This window comes from Cibotium barometz, chromosome 43 (genome assembly GCF_041138505.1).
Source record: "Cibotium barometz isolate CiBa-2024 chromosome 43, ASM4113850v1, whole genome shotgun sequence".
Lineage (NCBI taxonomy): Eukaryota > Viridiplantae > Streptophyta > Polypodiopsida > Cyatheales > Cibotiaceae > Cibotium > Cibotium barometz.
The window spans coordinates 13,720,416-13,738,133 of NC_141088.1; the positions used below are offsets into that span (position 1 = coordinate 13,720,416).

At 41.3% G+C, this 17,718-nt stretch overlaps 1 protein-coding gene across 6 annotated transcripts; it reads right to left on the reverse strand.

Annotated features, from left to right (window-relative positions):
• Window positions 1-2,074: 2,074 nt before the first annotated feature.
• NRPB12 (DNA directed RNA polymerase, 7 kDa subunit) lies at window positions 2,075-12,426 on the reverse strand. 6 transcript variants are annotated; one of them, XM_086781541.1, is made up of 6 exons: window positions 12,225-12,426; window positions 10,664-10,995; window positions 3,644-3,727; window positions 3,197-3,288; window positions 2,325-2,367; window positions 2,075-2,259 (listed from the first exon to the last, which is right to left on the reverse strand). In XM_086781541.1, exons 2-5 carry the CDS (start codon window positions 10,709-10,711, stop codon window positions 2,355-2,357), a joined length of 237 nt encoding a protein of 78 aa, XP_086637667.1. In that variant the 5' UTR covers window positions 10,712-10,995; window positions 12,225-12,426; the 3' UTR covers window positions 2,075-2,259; window positions 2,325-2,354. The 6 variants fall into 6 exon arrangements, with proteins under 6 accessions (XP_086637667.1, XP_086637666.1, XP_086637672.1 ...); XM_086781540.1 differs by having other exon boundaries at window positions 2,075-2,367; XM_086781546.1 differs by lacking the exons at window positions 3,644-3,727; window positions 10,664-10,995 and adding an exon at window positions 2,522-2,614 and having other exon boundaries at window positions 12,225-12,375.
• Between the last annotated feature and the right edge of the window lie 5,292 nt (window positions 12,427-17,718).

Below are 17,718 nucleotides of genomic sequence, written 5' to 3' on the forward strand. Positions count from 1 at the left end.
CAGCATGGTATAATTGTATTTCATGCATCCCCAATCTACCATAGAAGGATCTAGCTAGCAAACTCTCTCTCTCTCTCTCTCTCTCTCTCTCTCCTCCCAAAAGAAGATAAAGACAAATGAGACCCATTTTAATATATATAAGAGTTTCATATGGAGCATATGTTATAACTCACCCTAACCCCCCTGAAACACATCCAACAAGAGATTACTTGGTGAACCGCAACTGTCATGAAGATCTTTCCAAAGACCAAGCTCATAACCCTTGAGGTCTCCAAGCTTTATAACTCTTAACTCTTTGAGAAACGATTCCACCGCACCTCCCCGCAAGCATTGTCACACTGTCGCATTACACTATGGATACTCGTCCCTCCTCTCACCTCACTTCACTCACACACACACACACTACATGCATTAGAGAGATTAACAAGAACTAGACTCAATTACACATTGAAAGAATATATTGTATTATGAGAGAAATTCACTTATATACATGACCATAAGTGTTAAAACTCACTTAAACTGTGACCGACAATACAATTTAAGCTCATAAAAGGCCTAATGCTATTACAATGACCACTCTCAATATATATCCATGAAGTACATCACTTAAGACTTCATCTTACATGCTACCACACTCTTGAAACGAGAATCGCTACTATAAGTATTCCGTCATACCATTACGAGCTTCCGACCAAGTTATAGCTTTAGACACCATTACTTCGTATCTTGAATGTATGACCCTTTGGTGTATCTACCTTGACTCCTTAATGTAAGATAATAGTGGTAGCTCTTATTAACCCTAGATGCTCTAAGAAGCCAAAACCATTAAAATCAAGATGCTACACATGAATTCAACTCCAATCAAACAACGAGCAACTTTATGTTCCACTTTCATTTCATAGATGACCAAAGCAAACCTTAGATGATTTCTTTCATAATCACTGTCTAAGATGGTTTCTTCCATAATCACTGTTTCATTGGTCATATTTCACCTTCTCCTCTCCCCACGCATGCTAAGACGATGAATTTGACGACATACGTGACCTCTTCACATATGTCTTGCCACTTTTTCTAATTCCCTAGTTAACAACACACAAGGATTGAACATTTTGTCAAACATATAAGCATAACAAATGGATACATCTAGAGACACTTTCCTCCACTTCCCGGATGTGCTGGAGTTTGATGACATACATGGCCTCTTCACATATCTATTTCTACCTTTTGTAATTCCCTAATTATATTGGAACAAGGATTGAACAAAGTCATCAAGGACAACATTTCGGCAAAATATATATTCATAACAAATGGATACATCTAGACTCTCCCTTCCACAATGAACTTGACTGGGACAATCGATTATCATATAATGATCATAGAAGGGTTATCCTCAAATGACACAACGCTCCCAACATCACTGTAACTAAGCATACAGTCTCTATCAAATAATATCTTCAACAGTCGCAAACATATACAAAATTGTTAGATTTGCTCAACACCTTTTCAACTATTCTAGGTATGCACTTTTTTAAATTCGCATTATTCTGAACAAATTTAGGACAACATGAAGAACAGCGAGTATTAGAGAACACAATTAGGATGGGTGGGGTGGAAAAAGAAAGAGTATATCATGCAACCAAAAAGTGCATGACCTGCCGCCTTTATGTTAGGGGCTTTAGAGACAAGCCCCACCCATAAAAAGGGGAGATCTCACTCATAAGCAGGGCATCTCCCAGTTCAACTCCTCATCAATGGGCAGGAGAGATGTCTGTAAAGCCCCTCCTCTGGCATACCTCATGCATTGTTATAGCTACCTTCACACAGTACATAATACCCAAATTTCAACAGTATTAATTCCTTAACATATACAAAACATTTGGCTTCTACTCTTGCACATCGTTGACCAGAGAAAAAATTAGCCCTATCCATATGATAGCTACATCACATGATACTGCATGGGAAACTAATATTCAGGACCACATTAAGCCTCGAGAAACCTGTTTCTCATGCATGTCTATGTCAAAGTCATCCAGCACACTGCCATCCATTCATTATGATGCACTATGCACTACTCTAGATCCAATGTCTCATATTAGTTCCTTAATATGCACAAAACATTTGTCTTCTACTCTTGCACATAGTTGAGCAGAGAAGAATTAGCAATATCCATATGATAGCTACACGACATGATACTGCATGGGGAGCTAATATTCAGGACCATATTAAGCCTGGAAAAACCTGTTTGTGACGCATGTCTATGTCAGTCATCCCACACATTGCCATCCATTCATTCTGATGCACTATTCTAGATCCAATGTCTCATCCTATTGTCACCCTTCACTTGTTACCGAGCTTCATATTGAACAACTGCACAAGAGAACAGGGTAACCAATCAAGCATTAGAAGTTTGACCACTTTATTCTATTTTCACTTAAGTAGGTTTTTTCCACACATAATTAAGACCACTGAATTTTCTGGAAAAAAAAATCACCAACAGTAGATCTTCATGCACACAACTTACTTCGGCGGGTACGCTTCTTGTAAAGAATGCGATAGCCACATTCACGGCATTGTATCACATCCCCCGGCTTCAATGCATTATCCGCTCCACAATCTGGGTAAAGAGATTGCTTGTAAGAGAGAAATCTGCATGAGTCTTCACAGACAGATCCCCTTCCCATCAGACGGGAGGAGATCTCACGTCGATGAGGGACGAAGGCAGGATCTCACCTTTTCACAGGTGAGACCTAGGAACCTAATTGCCTTTACAAACTTATCCCCGCCCATCAAAAAACTACCACTTCAGATGGAATTGGATGATGGACGGGGAATGGCAGAGTGTGGGTGGGAGATTCTCCCCCTTCATCTCTGACACTCCCCATCAATCTCTGACGCATCCCACCCATCGAAGGGGATTCAGTAAATGACACAAATTTCAGGAATTTAAAGGAAATTGCATACTAATTTGAGTTGAAACCTCAACACTGAAGGAAAAGTAAACATGATTGAGGGGTGGCTTCACCTGTCAGAACTCAGCTAGAGAATGGGCAGCCCTCTTTCGGGGTGAGACACAATTGATGCCATAGAACATGGCACCTTTAGTGTGGGCCGTTGGCATTCATGAAGTGGCTCTTATTATACACATACATGTATATGAACAATTCTTAGAGAGCAAGGCACTTGTGAACAGCCTCACCTCCACACAGATAGGAAACGGGTTCGGGGGCAGGTTGTGTCATTCCTCCATCCATGATGAAAAGTTCTTATGTAACGCAGATGCACCAAATCCTGCACGGTTTTCGCATTACCAAGCTTCTTTTAAAAATCTAAACAAAAAAATAAACAAGGGAGGAAAAGAAAGAAAAATTCCCACGCGATGATGCAAGACCATCACAAATCAGACAGCCATGCTACAATTCAGCTACATTCAGTCAAAATGATGCCACAGTGACCACAGCTTGAATCCGCATGACAGTTGCACTTAATGTAGCCTCCAGTCCCTACGATCAGGAAATTGCTGGAGGTGGAGCCATACACTTAACAAGTTACAAAACTTCTTTCAGTACCCAAATTATTTGCAGCATGTTAAAAATAAATAAAAATTAAGCCCCTGAGAACAACATAAAGAGAAGCGAACAATTACAGCATTGCCACCACGTACGGTCGCACAAGGAGCTCCAAGATCTCTAGTGAGGAGGGGTCCTTTCCGTAACAGCTGGACCATGCCCTAGCAGTATTTAGACCGAGAAGATATCAAAAGGCTTCGCAGATCTAGACCATACGCGATGATGCAAGACCATCACAAATCAGACAGCCATGCTACAATTCAGCTACATTCAGTCAAAATGATGCCACAGTGACCACAGCTTGAATCCGCATGACAGTTGCACTTAATGTAGCCTCCAGTCCCTACGATCAGGAAATTGCTGGAGGTGGAGCCATACACTTACAAGTTACAAAACTTCTTTCAGTACCCAAATTATTTGCAGCATGTTATAAATAAAAAAAATTAAGCCCCTGAGAACAACATAAAGAGAAGCGAACAATTACAGCATCGTCACCACGTAGTACGGTCGCACAAGGAGCTCCAAGATCTCCAGTGAGGAGGGGTCCTTTCCGTAACAGCTGGACCATGCCCTAGCAGTATTTAGACCGAGACGATATCAAAAGGCTTCGCAGATCTAGACCATAGTTACAGTAAACACTAGAAATGGCTCTGTGTGTGCACTGAAACGGCCTTTCGGCCATGGGACGTGCCAGAAACGCATTTCCAGCACCGAAACGTTTCAGGGAGTCAGAATTCTCGCCTATGAGGAGGGGTCGTTTCCGTAACAGCTGGACCATGCCCTAGCAGTATTTAGACTGAGAAGATATCAACAGGCTTTGCGGATCTAGACCATAGTTACAGTAAACGCTAGAAATGGCTCTATGCGTGGGCTGAAACGGCCTTTCGGCCATGGGACGTGCCGGAAACACGTTTCCGGTACCGAAACATTTCAGGGAGTCAGAATTCTCGCCTGTGAGAAAACGGCCGTTTCTTCTGTCAAAATGACACGTGGCCCCGAGCATTAAAACAGGCTGGTGCCCCAAGACGGCCGATCAACTTCGTAAGGTTGGGCCTGTACACAAGCAACGGGCTAGCTGGCACAATCAATAACCATGTGCAAAATGCGCGTACCAAAAACGTCCACTTGAAAAAAAAAAAAGCCGAAATCAGCAGCCCTTATTGTCAGGGAAAAAAAAGGCCAAATCAGCCGCTATTAGAGGGGGGGGGGGGGGGGGGGGGGGGGGGGGGGGGGGGAAGCTAAAATCAACGCATAAGTGCCTTTGAGAAAAAAAAAAACCCAAATCGATGCTCTTTCTGTAGCAAAGAAAGGAGCCCCAAATCAATTCTTCTTTTCAGCTTTTCTTTCCTTTTTTATTCCACTTCCCCTACACTGCAAATCCTCCCCTTTTCTTTCCATAGCCTCTACACATTCTCCCCTTTTCTTTTTTTGTGTTTGCCCCTTTTCTTTTCCATCCCCATTTTTGAGGCACTTCTTTTTTTTCTCTCTCATGGCATCTAGGCAGCCACATCTTGACTCTTGAGAGAGAGAATGAGAAGGAATTCACCCAAAGTGACTATTGGTGGCAACAACTGGATATTGTTAATAAATATGACTCCAAGAGAGGTGGGGCAAAAAAAAATCCTTGCCAACGTTGTGGTCTGTTAAAAGGCGACTTTCCAAAGCAAGTCGAAGCCCACTTGCTTGCCTTGCCAGGGTTTCGCATTGGTAAATGCAAGAAGATTGGTCCAGCACATGCACTAAGAATGGAACAGGAAGCTGCACTTCTTTTCCCTCCACCAAACGCAAGGAGCATACAATAAGTGCTCCAACTCAGCATTCAACTTGTCATAGCACTCCTGTAAGTGCTACATCTGGCCATCCACCCACTTCTTTTCATGTTGCATCATCTCTTGGGAGTGGAAGCTCATTTGATATGCCCACATGCTCCTCCCAAACGAAAGGCTAGGCAATCCACTCTTCACACAGCATGGCATCCACAAAGAAAGGCACAGGTTGATGCTGCTCTATAGCATGCTTTTTCTACTCTTGTGGGATCTCTTTTAATGTTGCCTGCTCACCATTCTTCAAAGAGATGGTGGCTGAAATTGCAGCATTTGGTGGTTCATACATTCCACCCTCTTATGAGTGAGGCCTTGAGGGAGAGATTGCTTGAGAATGAGATATAACATCCATCGATGAAGCCATTGCACCTGTGAAGGAGAAATGGAGCACGAATGGGATCTCTTTAATGGCTAATGGATGGAGTGATATACGCAACCATTCATTGCAAGGCGTTCTTGTCATAGTCACATGGGACGCGAAATGGGAATGGGGACGAAAAAGATTGAGAATGGCCATTCCCTGTGACTATAGAGTGACATGGGACGGGAATGGGAACGGGAAGACGCTGCCATTCCCAACATTCCCGAGTTTAAAAATACTCATTGCTTGTGACTATGGTTCTTGTAGCATGTAGAGGGAATCCACTCTACACAAAGTCTACAGAAGCTGGGGTGATACAAAAAACTCCTCATGTGCTATGTGAGATATGGAGTGAGATTGTTGAGTATGTGGATCCACAAAATGTGGTTCACAAATGGTGAGAGTACCAACAAGGCAACAGGGGCCTTATTGGAGCAAAGGTACCCGCACATTACATGGAGTCCATGCATGGCACATTGTCTCAATAGCTTGCTTAAAGACATTGGAAAGTTGGATTGGGTAAAGGCCACCATTAACACAGGCAAAGAGGTTATTTCTTTCATAACCCACCACCATTACTCTCTTACATTATATCGCATGTTTACAAAGAAAGAGTTATTGAAGTACTCCGACACCTTCTTTGCATACAATTTCATGATGCTTCGCAGTCTCTTTCATATGAGACCAGCCCTAAAGCAAATGATGGCATGCCTTGATTGGGAGTCGTGGACTACTCATCGGCAAGCACTTGGGTAGCTTTGCTATGCTACTATCACACAGGATGAGTTTTGGCCTTCTGTAGAGCATCTTCTTAAGTTATGTTGGCCGATTGTTAGGGTTTTGAAGCTTGTGCATGGAGATGTGCCTTACATGGAAAGATTTATGAGGCCATGGATCAGATAGTTGAGAACATCTGTTTCATAGAGACTAATGTCGATAAAAGACAAGAGTTGCAAGATCTTGCAGTGAGCAGATGGAACCAATATGATTCTCCACTATATCCAACTGCATATGTGCTTGATCCAAAGTTTCAACACAGGGGGAGACAATGTGGCAGACAGACGGTGAGGTGATACATGGTTAAAATGCCACTTTGCAAAGATTGGTTGGTTACTCCAAAGGAAAAACGCAAGATGAAGGATCAGCTTGCAAACTACCAAAACAAAGAGGGAATGTTCGGATAGAGTGATGCACAACATGTCAGGTTGAAAGCCGAAATTTGAACATTTATTTAAATCTACGAACCATTATTTGAAGTCTAAATGTGGTTTTTCAAATTTTCATGTTTAGGTTTCATGTTGGTGTTGTCACTTGGTGGGAAGACTATGGCACAAAACCACTAGAGCTTCAACACTGCGCCATTCATATTTTGGGACAATTACGCTCTTCGTCATCTTTGGAGCGTTTATGAAGTACCTTTGGTTACATACACTCAAAGAAGAGGAATCGCCTTGGGAGTAAGAAAGCAGATGACTTCCTCTTTGTTAATGCAAACTTGAGTTTGCCAACAAAGATGAAGCATGAGTACACGCATGATAAGTACAATGGCTTTCATACATCGGAGGCAAACACGAGTTCTATCATTGGTGATGTAGTTGAAGAGACAAAGCGTGATGGTCAAACACATGAAGATGGCATGGAAGAAGCTCCACCAAAGGAGGAGCATGAGAATGAGCTTCAAGAGGATGAGGCTATTTCTATAGCATAGAAGAGCCTTGAGGAGTCGAGACTGTAGTGCCTAGACTCTAGAGAGTGGCTTCCTTTTGGCATTTGATTTTACACTTTTTTGTAATGATTTGGTCTTGAGGCTCGACTCATTGATAATCGAGTGATGGTTTTAGCTTATTTTGTGATTATGGCAAGTTATAAATGGTTTGATTTCTCATGCAACTTCAAAGTTTTAAAGTAAAGTTTTAAAGTAAAGTTTTAAACCGTGAAGTTTTAAATCATAAATGCAGAGTGTACACTGTAGACTCTAGATTTTACTTCTTCGGCAAATGTCTTACATTATACATGTGGCCTCTCAACTTAGTGACTTTTCCTATATCCCCCTCTTAGGATAACCTAGGATGACGTGGCATTTCCATTTTCCCCATCCTTAAAATTTCTGTTTTTGTCTCCGTTTTCGTTTTCTCGTTTCTCGTGACTATGATCTAGACATGAAAAGAGATGGCAGGTTCTGTCAGGGACGAGATGCTTGAGGACACAACATCCAGAGGATGCTTCTAGTCAAAATGGGCAAGTTGTCAAAGTGGGCAAGCTGGACACGTCAGTGGCAGGCCAAATAAGGTAAGCCAAGCAATGTCCAAGCAGAGGGACCCAAACACAACCCGGATGGAGGCACTCAAGTTTGGCAAATCACTTCATACTAACAATTAAACCTTATTGAAAAAAATAACAATTAAACCATATTAAGCCTTTGCCTGTTCAGCCTCTTCTGTAGCCTAAACTGGTAGAAGAATCAGACTTACCTCTAGTATCACAGCTAAGAAAACTTCTTTTCTAGCCAAGAGTAGGTTCAACCCTTGTTACCAAGAGAGCTTTAAACCCTCGCTTCAGTTTAAGGCTTTTGTTTCCCTTTATGTGTACTACTAGAGCAATGGAAGAATTGCCTACCCTTAGGTAGTGATCTTCAAGAGCATCTTCTATTTGATTGGCTGACCAGTTGGCTACTTAGATGGCCACCCTTTCTACATAGCTAAATCATTCTTACAGACAAGGCAGGAAAAGGGCGTTAACTCTCCAACCATGATTCTCGTCATCAAGAGGAAGAGCACAAAGAGAATGAGACTGTAGACACGAGCAGCAACGCATGATGAGCAAGATAAGTGCTCTGAGTACCGCTCCCTACCTCGTGAGGATTTGCTCATAGTCGTCATTTCAATCAACATGAGGGATGATACCCTTCTCTTGTTAGTTTCATCAACAGTAGAGCTGGTGTCATAGTCACAAGGGACGGGGGACGATAACGGGGGACGGGGACGGGAGGGGGAACGGCCATATGTAGGGAACAGGAACAGGGTAGGAATGACACTTAAAAATTACTTTGTCAATACCACCCACTCGCCTATACGGGCAAAGCTTGCATGTGCTGTGCACCACCTCCATGTGATTGACCTCATCCCACCATGTCCATCCCGTCGTCCTTCTACGGGAAGTTGGAACTTGAAGAGCCACTGCCACAAGGAGGATGCCATGGTTGATGGATGCCTCCTTGTCACTTGATAGCTTGAGAGAGAGAGAAAGAAAGAAAGAAGAAAGAAAGATGTATTAACGTCTACTAGAGGCCGAACTCGACCTATGAGACAAATCAATGTACAACTATCAATGTCTTCTGGATGTCCAGAAAGAAAAGGACAAAATGAACATGAAATAAAGTATGAAAGTACTGAGCTAGTGGGAGGGTGTGATGGATGGAGCACTACTGCTAGAGGCTCAGTATGCAACCTATATGCGTAGGGTATACAAGAATGCAATGCAAATCTGTCTAGCTTCAACCAGTACCATAATGGGGGTGTGATATGTGATACATAGGCGATGGCGAGGCAAAAATACCTCGGAGCATGATCTCCGGGTGTGAGTGTAAGTGAGCTAGCCGCTCCTGGATATGGTGCTGATGTCGAGCCCGTATCTCTGTGATCTCCCTCTGATGTAGTCTGGGAGTCTGGTAGCCTGGTGCTCTCGGTCTCCGTCTGGCTCGGAGGTTCGCAGCGCGCTGAAGTGTAACCCCCTCCTGTGTCAGGGTAGGCACTGGGATAGATCTCTGGAAGAAATCAGTGAACTAGAGCTATCGCCCACCTCTCCCTGTGGTATGAGTCCGTATCAGTCTCTCTTTGGCGCTGTCTCTCTAACAAGAACTGGCCAAATCTGCGCTGGTCTGCGGACTCCATGATCTGGCGGAGTGAGGCTTGAGCCTTGAAAGTTGAGGGAGAACTTGAGTGTGAGGGTGGGGGGGGGTGTGCGTGAAGCTTGAGAGAGCGTGTCTTGAGAGGCTACAGCTTGCTTGTGTGAGAGCTTGAAACTTGAGACCTTGGCCCTTGAGGCTTGCCGCTTGAGGGAGAGAGTGTGTGTGTGTGAAGCTAAAGCTAAGAGTGTGAGAGGGAGTGTGTGTGTGTGTGTGTGTCTTCTTATAGGGAGGGAGGCAAGAGAGAGGCCAAGGCCCAAAGCCTCAAAGGCTCAAGGCCTATGGGCCAAGGCTAAAGGCCCACGAAAAGCCCCTCCCAAACGGCCAAAAAAAAAGGTCAAAAATGTGACCATTGCCCAAACAGTAGGCGTTCCCATGCAGCCGTCCCGCACAACCGTCCCCTCTTGGATCCGTCCCCGGAACGCCGTCCCTCGCGAGGGACGCCCAGCTGGGGACGTCTGTCCGTCCCCATCCCACAGTGTTCCCGGGACGGCGTCCCCCCATTCCAAGGGTCCGTCCCCTCCATCCCCTGTGACTATGGAGCTTGGTGTGAATTGGCAATCCCCTTCTCAAACTCCTCTTCAAACCTCTTCAAGATCCTCAATCTTCTTTTTCTGACGACATACAAGATAGCAATCCACCTCATTTACAACCAATGAAGGAGATGCATGTGCAAGTATGTCAACTCTTTTAATACAATATTGTACCATGCTGACGTAAATACCGGAGATACCAACCGTAGAGCCCGGGATCGAAGTAACTGTGCAAGCCAATGTAGCACCTGAACACTCACATGCACACACAAATACCTAATTTATTACTAATGAATTGGAAAGCACACGCTGTAAGTATGAGAGAGAGGGGAGAATGAAACGGAAGTTGTTTAAACCATAGTAATGGGGGAAAGGGTTAGTATGCATGAGGATTTCGATCCAAAATATTACTACGGATACCCCCACTCGCACACGGCTTGACAGCCTACCCGTGTTGATGTGAGCATTGTCCCTACCTGGTCCAACCTGCATGGCTGAAACCACATGGTCCTGAGGCAACCCATCCATGACTAATTCATGCTTGGAACATCTTCGATCCTGAAGCAACTGGGCACCATCTAGAAAGCTGCGTCAAATTCTCACCCACTAATACGACATTTGACCTCAGTTCTCGGATGACCATACAACAAAGGAACAAGCCTACCCTCACCAAAGGTGTTGGTTTTCCTGAGTTCATCATGCAAGCTCTGACTTGTGTTTCCAAGCTTTCGTTGCATCCTCTTGTCAATGAGTACCTGCCATTTGTATCTCTGACAAACCTCAGATCAAGCACCTCCTGATGTAGAACCTGCTCAATATTATCATACACAAGCACAAATCAAGAAACACCTTCCTCAAAACTTTTGACTGAAAACTATAACAACCATACTTCCTTGGCTACACATGCACCAAACAACTTCCACCAACTGCATGTTAATTTTGCAAAATTAGTCCTCCCTAACTTCTCCCTATGGATGCTCCATAGCAAAATTCTCAATGATGGATTCACCACCTCCACAGGCATTAAAGATTATTCATCACATACGTGACTGAAAACGTGGCCATTCCCTTCAAGAGCACTCCACTCAGAAATCTGCCACTGCTCTACCAACTCAACTATAATTTGGCCATGGTGTTGAAGGCCATTTATTTGTGGATTGCCTTTCCCAACTTGCTAACTAACCCTTTCCAGCAGCACAATGTTAAAAGGGTTGGCTTGCAAGTTAAGATGCAAACTTCTCAACAGGTTTGGCACCTACTACTCCCAGATAAAGTGCGAGATTGGGTTCGAACAACTCTGCCCACATGGTGCCTCGGGCTATTTTGCACCTGCACACTGCGTACCTGGCTCCTCTTCCTGAAGAAGACCTCAAAACAAAAAAAAAAAAGTGGATCCCAACCAAGTAAACTGAGGGTAAAGCATTGTTTGATGACACAGAAACCGAGCAAGCATTCAGGAGCGATAGCTTCAATACCAGGAATCAGGCTTGCTGTAAGTCGCAGGCTAAATACATTGCACCCTTGGGTATTCTAAAATGACCTTTCAAAGACAACCTTTCCCCAAAAAAGAGAGTGAAGAAACGCAATTCAATGACATCTTCAAAACCCTGCATTTACAAGTTACACTGGCAAACAAGGGCATGCATAGGTTATAGCCCCAGTTGCAAAGCAGCAACTTCCCTTGTGTGTATGCATTCACAAAAGTTGAACTCACATGAGCTTTCCTTGGGATGAATGCAAAAAAAGGCATAAGATTGAAAGGAGCATGAGGTTTGACGTTCGCATACGGTTGCATGCCCATGCTACACAGCATAGAGGCATCCGTTATGGCATGGCGTGCCATGACATCACAGACAGATGGGCATGATACCTAGAGCATAATTAAGTATATATGAGAGCGAGAGAGAGAGAGCATTGGTTTTTAATTGATTCGTCTCCTACTGCATCGTCACACAGTCCTAACACTCTCTCTCACACACACACACACAGCGCACGCGTGCGAATGTTGAAACATATGGGCGTTAGAAGATGCTTCACCTCTCTTCAAGAGTGCTGCACAAGAAGCCAAGCATGGGCTTCCCCACACTACGAGCAGGTGACACGGGATGCAACAACTCTTCCCCACTACGAGCAGAAAACACAAGCATGAAGAAAGTTCTTCTCCGACACCTAAGTAGGTTTTACACAAGCCCGCCCAAAATACGATGGGCGCTCCTTCACTGCACATGGACCATTCACGCACATGGACCATTCACACACATGAATGAACACTTCGCTTATGAAACCACATAACTAAAAGATTCTTGCCTCACAATTTTTGGAGCGGTACTATACTCTTTTAGTGTTGGTACATTATTGTATGTATCTTTCCTCAGACTACATTGCCTTTGAATCCATGTCAAAACCACGTATGTACTATTGGTCAATAAGTCATACTAGACATATTCACTCCAACTACCTATTCAATTAATTAGTGCCCCTGCAAAGCAGGCACTAATTAATGAATAATCTAACGTATAAAACCTCAACGAACTCTCTCTTCTCTATACAATGCACCAAACAACCTCGAACCCTCCAGTGTTGATAGCAAAAAGAGCACTGATCACTACACAAATAATAAAATGGACACAAGATCGCAAACTGTCTCTCTTTCTCTATCTCACATCCCACGAGTGTGGTTTTTTTAATCAATATTTTTTTCTCTTTACAAACCATCCATCTCTCTCTCTCTCTCTCTCTCTCTCTCTCTCTCTCACACACACACACACACACAGAGGAGGCTCTTGCCTTGGGTCCAAAAGCCTCGTGAATTCATTTTTATAGCCTCTATGGAAGAATCTAGAAGCTTGCTGAAGATGAGCCTTCGTGAATGTTCACCAACCGCCTCGCACAAGTCTAAGGCTCCATTTTTTCCCCATCTCAAATGTCCGACCTTCGACCCACTGCCCATCTCTAAACCATCGCCATAACAAATTAATACAAACAACGTTTGGCCCCCATATTCATAACAAATTCTTCATATCGATATGGGCATACATATTTGTAAAGGTTATAAGGGTACTTCCCTTAAGGTCGATACGCATTAGCACATTTTTTCCCCATCTCAAATGTCCGACCTTCGACCCACTGCCCATCTCTAAACCATCGCCATAACAAATTAATACAAACAACGTTTGGCCCCCATATTCATAACAAATTCTTCATATCGATATGGGCATACATATTTGTAAAGGTTATAAGGGTACTTCCCTTAAGGTCGATACGCATTAGCACATTTGTGTTTTGAGCTAGAGACTTAATCCAGTGGCCTTTGAGACTTATATTGTTAGTTTTTCTAAAGTTGAAAATTTTGATACACCTCTAGTTAGAAAGAATTTTGAGGTGACAATGTTTAACTGGACTCTACTACACCCAATGGCCCTCTATCCTCCTCGTATCAACCAAGCCTTAGGTCACGTCACTAAAACGAGACACAAAAGATTACATTCCATCTTTTAAGGTATGAATCTTGGGATCCTCTAGGATCAACTTAAGGTTCTAACCACCATTAAATAGACCCTTTATCTTGAAGGGCAACGCAAGATAATTGGTAGTAGGAAATGTCCCAAATATTCATATGACACCCAAACAACCCATGCAAAAAGCAATGTTACGTGCAAACATGGGAACATCAGCTCTGAGACCCCCAACTACAGCATCTCATACCTTGCATGCTAATCCTGTCAATCCTGCAATGTAAATAATCTAGTAGCCCATTAGAGAACCTCATCTTTGTCACTTCTTTAAAGGGGAAATGTTATATGCACATTATGTGTGCATATACTAGGAGGCTAACCCACATTAGGCTTGTGAGTATGGGAGCATGGGAACAAGCTCTAGTGGAGCATGGGTTAGGACTAACCTTAAGGGTTAAGGTTAGGGTCAGGCATCTTAGGGTCACACATGGGAAATGGAGAGTCAAGCGTCACTTGAGGGCCCTCCTATATAATAGGGGCATGGGGTAACAAACCTTAGTTAAAAGGTTTTTTTTAAGCTTCAAAATATATTTAGAAAATAGTTTTTTTTATATTCTCAATGCTTTTCAAAAAAGCTTTTAAAAAAGGGAAAAAAGAGATGTTATCTGAATTTTTTTTTTCACTGAATTTTTTTTAATGGAATCTCTTGGCTTTTCGCTTTCCTGAAACCTTTTGGCTTTCCGTATTCCTGGAAAACCTTTTGGTTTTCCAAAATCCAGAAAATCTTTTAACCTTTCGGATTCCGGAATCTTTTGACCTTTCACATTCCGATTATTTTTTTTGGGGTCTTTTCATTTTCCCGAAACTGTTGGCTTTCTGTATTCCGGGAAAACCATTGGGATTCCGAAATTTTTTGACCATTCGTATTCTAAATGCGTTCAGGGTAAATTAAATATTTCAAAAAATTCTTGAAAATTAGTGAAAAAATAGACAAAGGTTATTTTAAATTTTTGGAAAATGTGGGGTTGGTGATGGGCATGTGGTGTGTCCATTCGGGCGCCCATGACCATTCAAATTCCTTTAAAAATATATTTTTTAAGCTAGAAAATTAAAAAATCCATTAAAATTGGAAAATTTCATTGGATTTGAGAATTATTGGGCGGAATTAGAAATTTTGTGAACGATGAGATTCTCATGAGAAATCAGGAATTTTCTAGAAATTATTTTTAGAAAACCTAGAAATTGATATTTTTAAAATATCAATGGTATTTTGGCAAAATTATTTGCTATTTTTTTTTGAAAAAATATAGGTTTGGAATGCCATAAGATAGGTTTGGTGGAATTCAAAATTATTGTATTTTAAGGCCCTATACAATTAGGAAAAATTTGAAAAAAATCATGATAATTCTTTTTCTCAAGAACTTAATATTTTCGAAGGTTATTTAATGTTGAAGTACGTTTTCTTGTGCTGACATTAGATAGATGTAGGTTATTCGCATATTATTAATACGATTATACCTCGTATTAGTAGATATGTCTGTTTGGATTTATTCCAAACGATGTTTTCATGATTTTTTGCCATTGTTTAGCCATGCGTTTTGGACATGTTCCATACTTTTGATGGCTATAATCTGCGTTCAAAGTGTTGTTCACCTTTGACACTTTTCCATGATAATTTATTTTACACTTTTTTAAGTGTGGTCTATGCTTAATTTCCTAAGCCTAAGACAAATTCTATCATGGGTTAGTTGATTGGTTTGTTTTGGTGGATTTTATTGGATGTTTTCCAAGTTTTATATGAACTCATCAAGTTCTGCCTAGATCACTTGTGTCTATGGGTTTTTTAATGAGTGTTACACATATGTGTTTCACTTGCTTACTTTGGAGTTTTGCTTGAACCACATCACGTTCATATACTCCGGATTGATGAGTTGGCCACCAATTTTAATGCTTCTTTTGGTATGATTAATGACCATTAGATGGCATGCATTGATTTTTATGATCAACTATGGTTTTCATGGATTCGAGGAGCTTCTATTTTTTGCACTTAAAGAAGCTACACTTAGTGTCTAGGTCTAGTTAGCAATTTAAGTGCACAAAATAATTCGTCCCAAACCACGAGTGTTAGGAGAATAATTTCTTTTATTACGAGTAGTGTAGTTATTTCTTTAACATCTATACAAATAATTATAATTATAAGTATAACTACACATAATAAATCTGGTTATTTCTTTAATATTTATACATATAATTATAATTATATGGATAACTATACATACCCTCAGTGTCTAGGTCTAGTTAGCAATGTAAGTGCATAAAAGAATTCGTGTTAGGAGAATAATTTCTTTAATTATGATTAATATAGTTATTTATTTAAAATTCATATATATAATTATAATTATAAGTATAACTATACACATAATAATAATGCCTACAATGCTTTTAATGATAAAAATATACTCAAACTTTAATACTCTTAGTATTATATTCTATAGTGAGAATAAACAATATTGTTGGTATAAATATAATTAGATCTATATATTAGTGAACCTTAAGTTTTAATATTTTAAATTTAAAGAGTGGTATTTTTATCTTTGTTATAAAAATTATAGTAGTAATATTGTAGAATAATAACTTAATAGTATTATTTTATAACAGTTTTATTAGTATTATTTATTATTTATTATAATAAAATATGTTTTTCTTAATTATTACATTATAAGTATTATGATATAATAAAATATGTTTTTCTTAATTATATTTAAATATGGTAGTTTTATTACATTATAAGTATTGTAGCAATGCTAAAAATAATATTACTATATAATGTGTAAGGTATTATTTAAACCTCACATTTGTACTATAGGGGGTTTGTTAGATATATGGCAGTACTACACTGTGAGTACAGTACTTATGCCATGAGCACTTTTGTCCCACTAGGTTTTTCCCCATGGCCATCCAGGTGTGAATGGACACCTTAGGGTTAGGTGGTAGTATATAAGTAACCTCATTCTCAGTTCAGGGTTGCTGCTCATTTGTACTTTCTCTTTGTACTTGTAGAGAGCTTCATATCTCTCCTTTAAGCTTGCCAATCTCTCTCACACTCTACACCTTTGTTCTTATCTTTGAGCATTATGTGTGTGTGTGAGAGAGTCCAACTCCGTTTCTATGAGCTAGTAATGTGAGGACCAAGAATATGAGTCTCTCCCAAAGCTTGCCATGACTCTGAGGATTGGATTCACAATTTAGCAACTATGGACACTCTTTCACTGAGGGTTGGGACAAGGTTTACACAATTGAATGATGCTAAAATCACATCCCTATTCATGCTTGATGCATGTTTAAACAAAACTCACTCATCTTGAGCTAGCGTTCCTGAAGGACTAGAGCTATAGTACACATGAGATGAGTAGTTATGGGGGATGAAAGATGTCCATGGCTATGGTGTAGATAAAGAGAGAGGGGGGTCAAAAACAAATGTGCCTTCAACAGTTTGTAGATGACACCAACAACTTGCTTCACAATGACCCCCAATCTATCCACTCCTTCTGGGAATGCATCGAATTATTGACCAGGGTTGTCAGACCATCCTAGAGGAAGAAATCTTTAGGCTTTTGGGCATTCCTATGGGCTTTGGGGTCAGCTTTCACCAAAGATGGAAATGGACTATGAACAAGGTGAGAGCAAAGTTTGAAAAATGGAAAGGACTTTAGCAGAGTTTTGTAGGAGGAGAGGACTAGTTCTCAAACACATCTTTCACCGCTAGGTCTGATTTGCCAGTCTGCTGACTTGTCACTACTCGATCGATGTGGTTGATTCTTCACTATGGGGGGTTAGATTTGCTAGTCAGTTGACTTGTCATTTGTGGTTGATGTAATGGTCGAAGTTGGGAGTGTTGCATGCACTACACCACTGCTTGCATTCCGCTTGCATCAGTGTTGAAACCATCAGCTTATTGGTTCGGGCTACTTGGTGGGTCCTCCTAGATGTACAAGCCACATCAGCATCCTCAGCATCCTGGCTTTCTTTTGAGGCATTAGTCTGACCATCTTGGTCTAGTTTTTGGTGAATCTAAT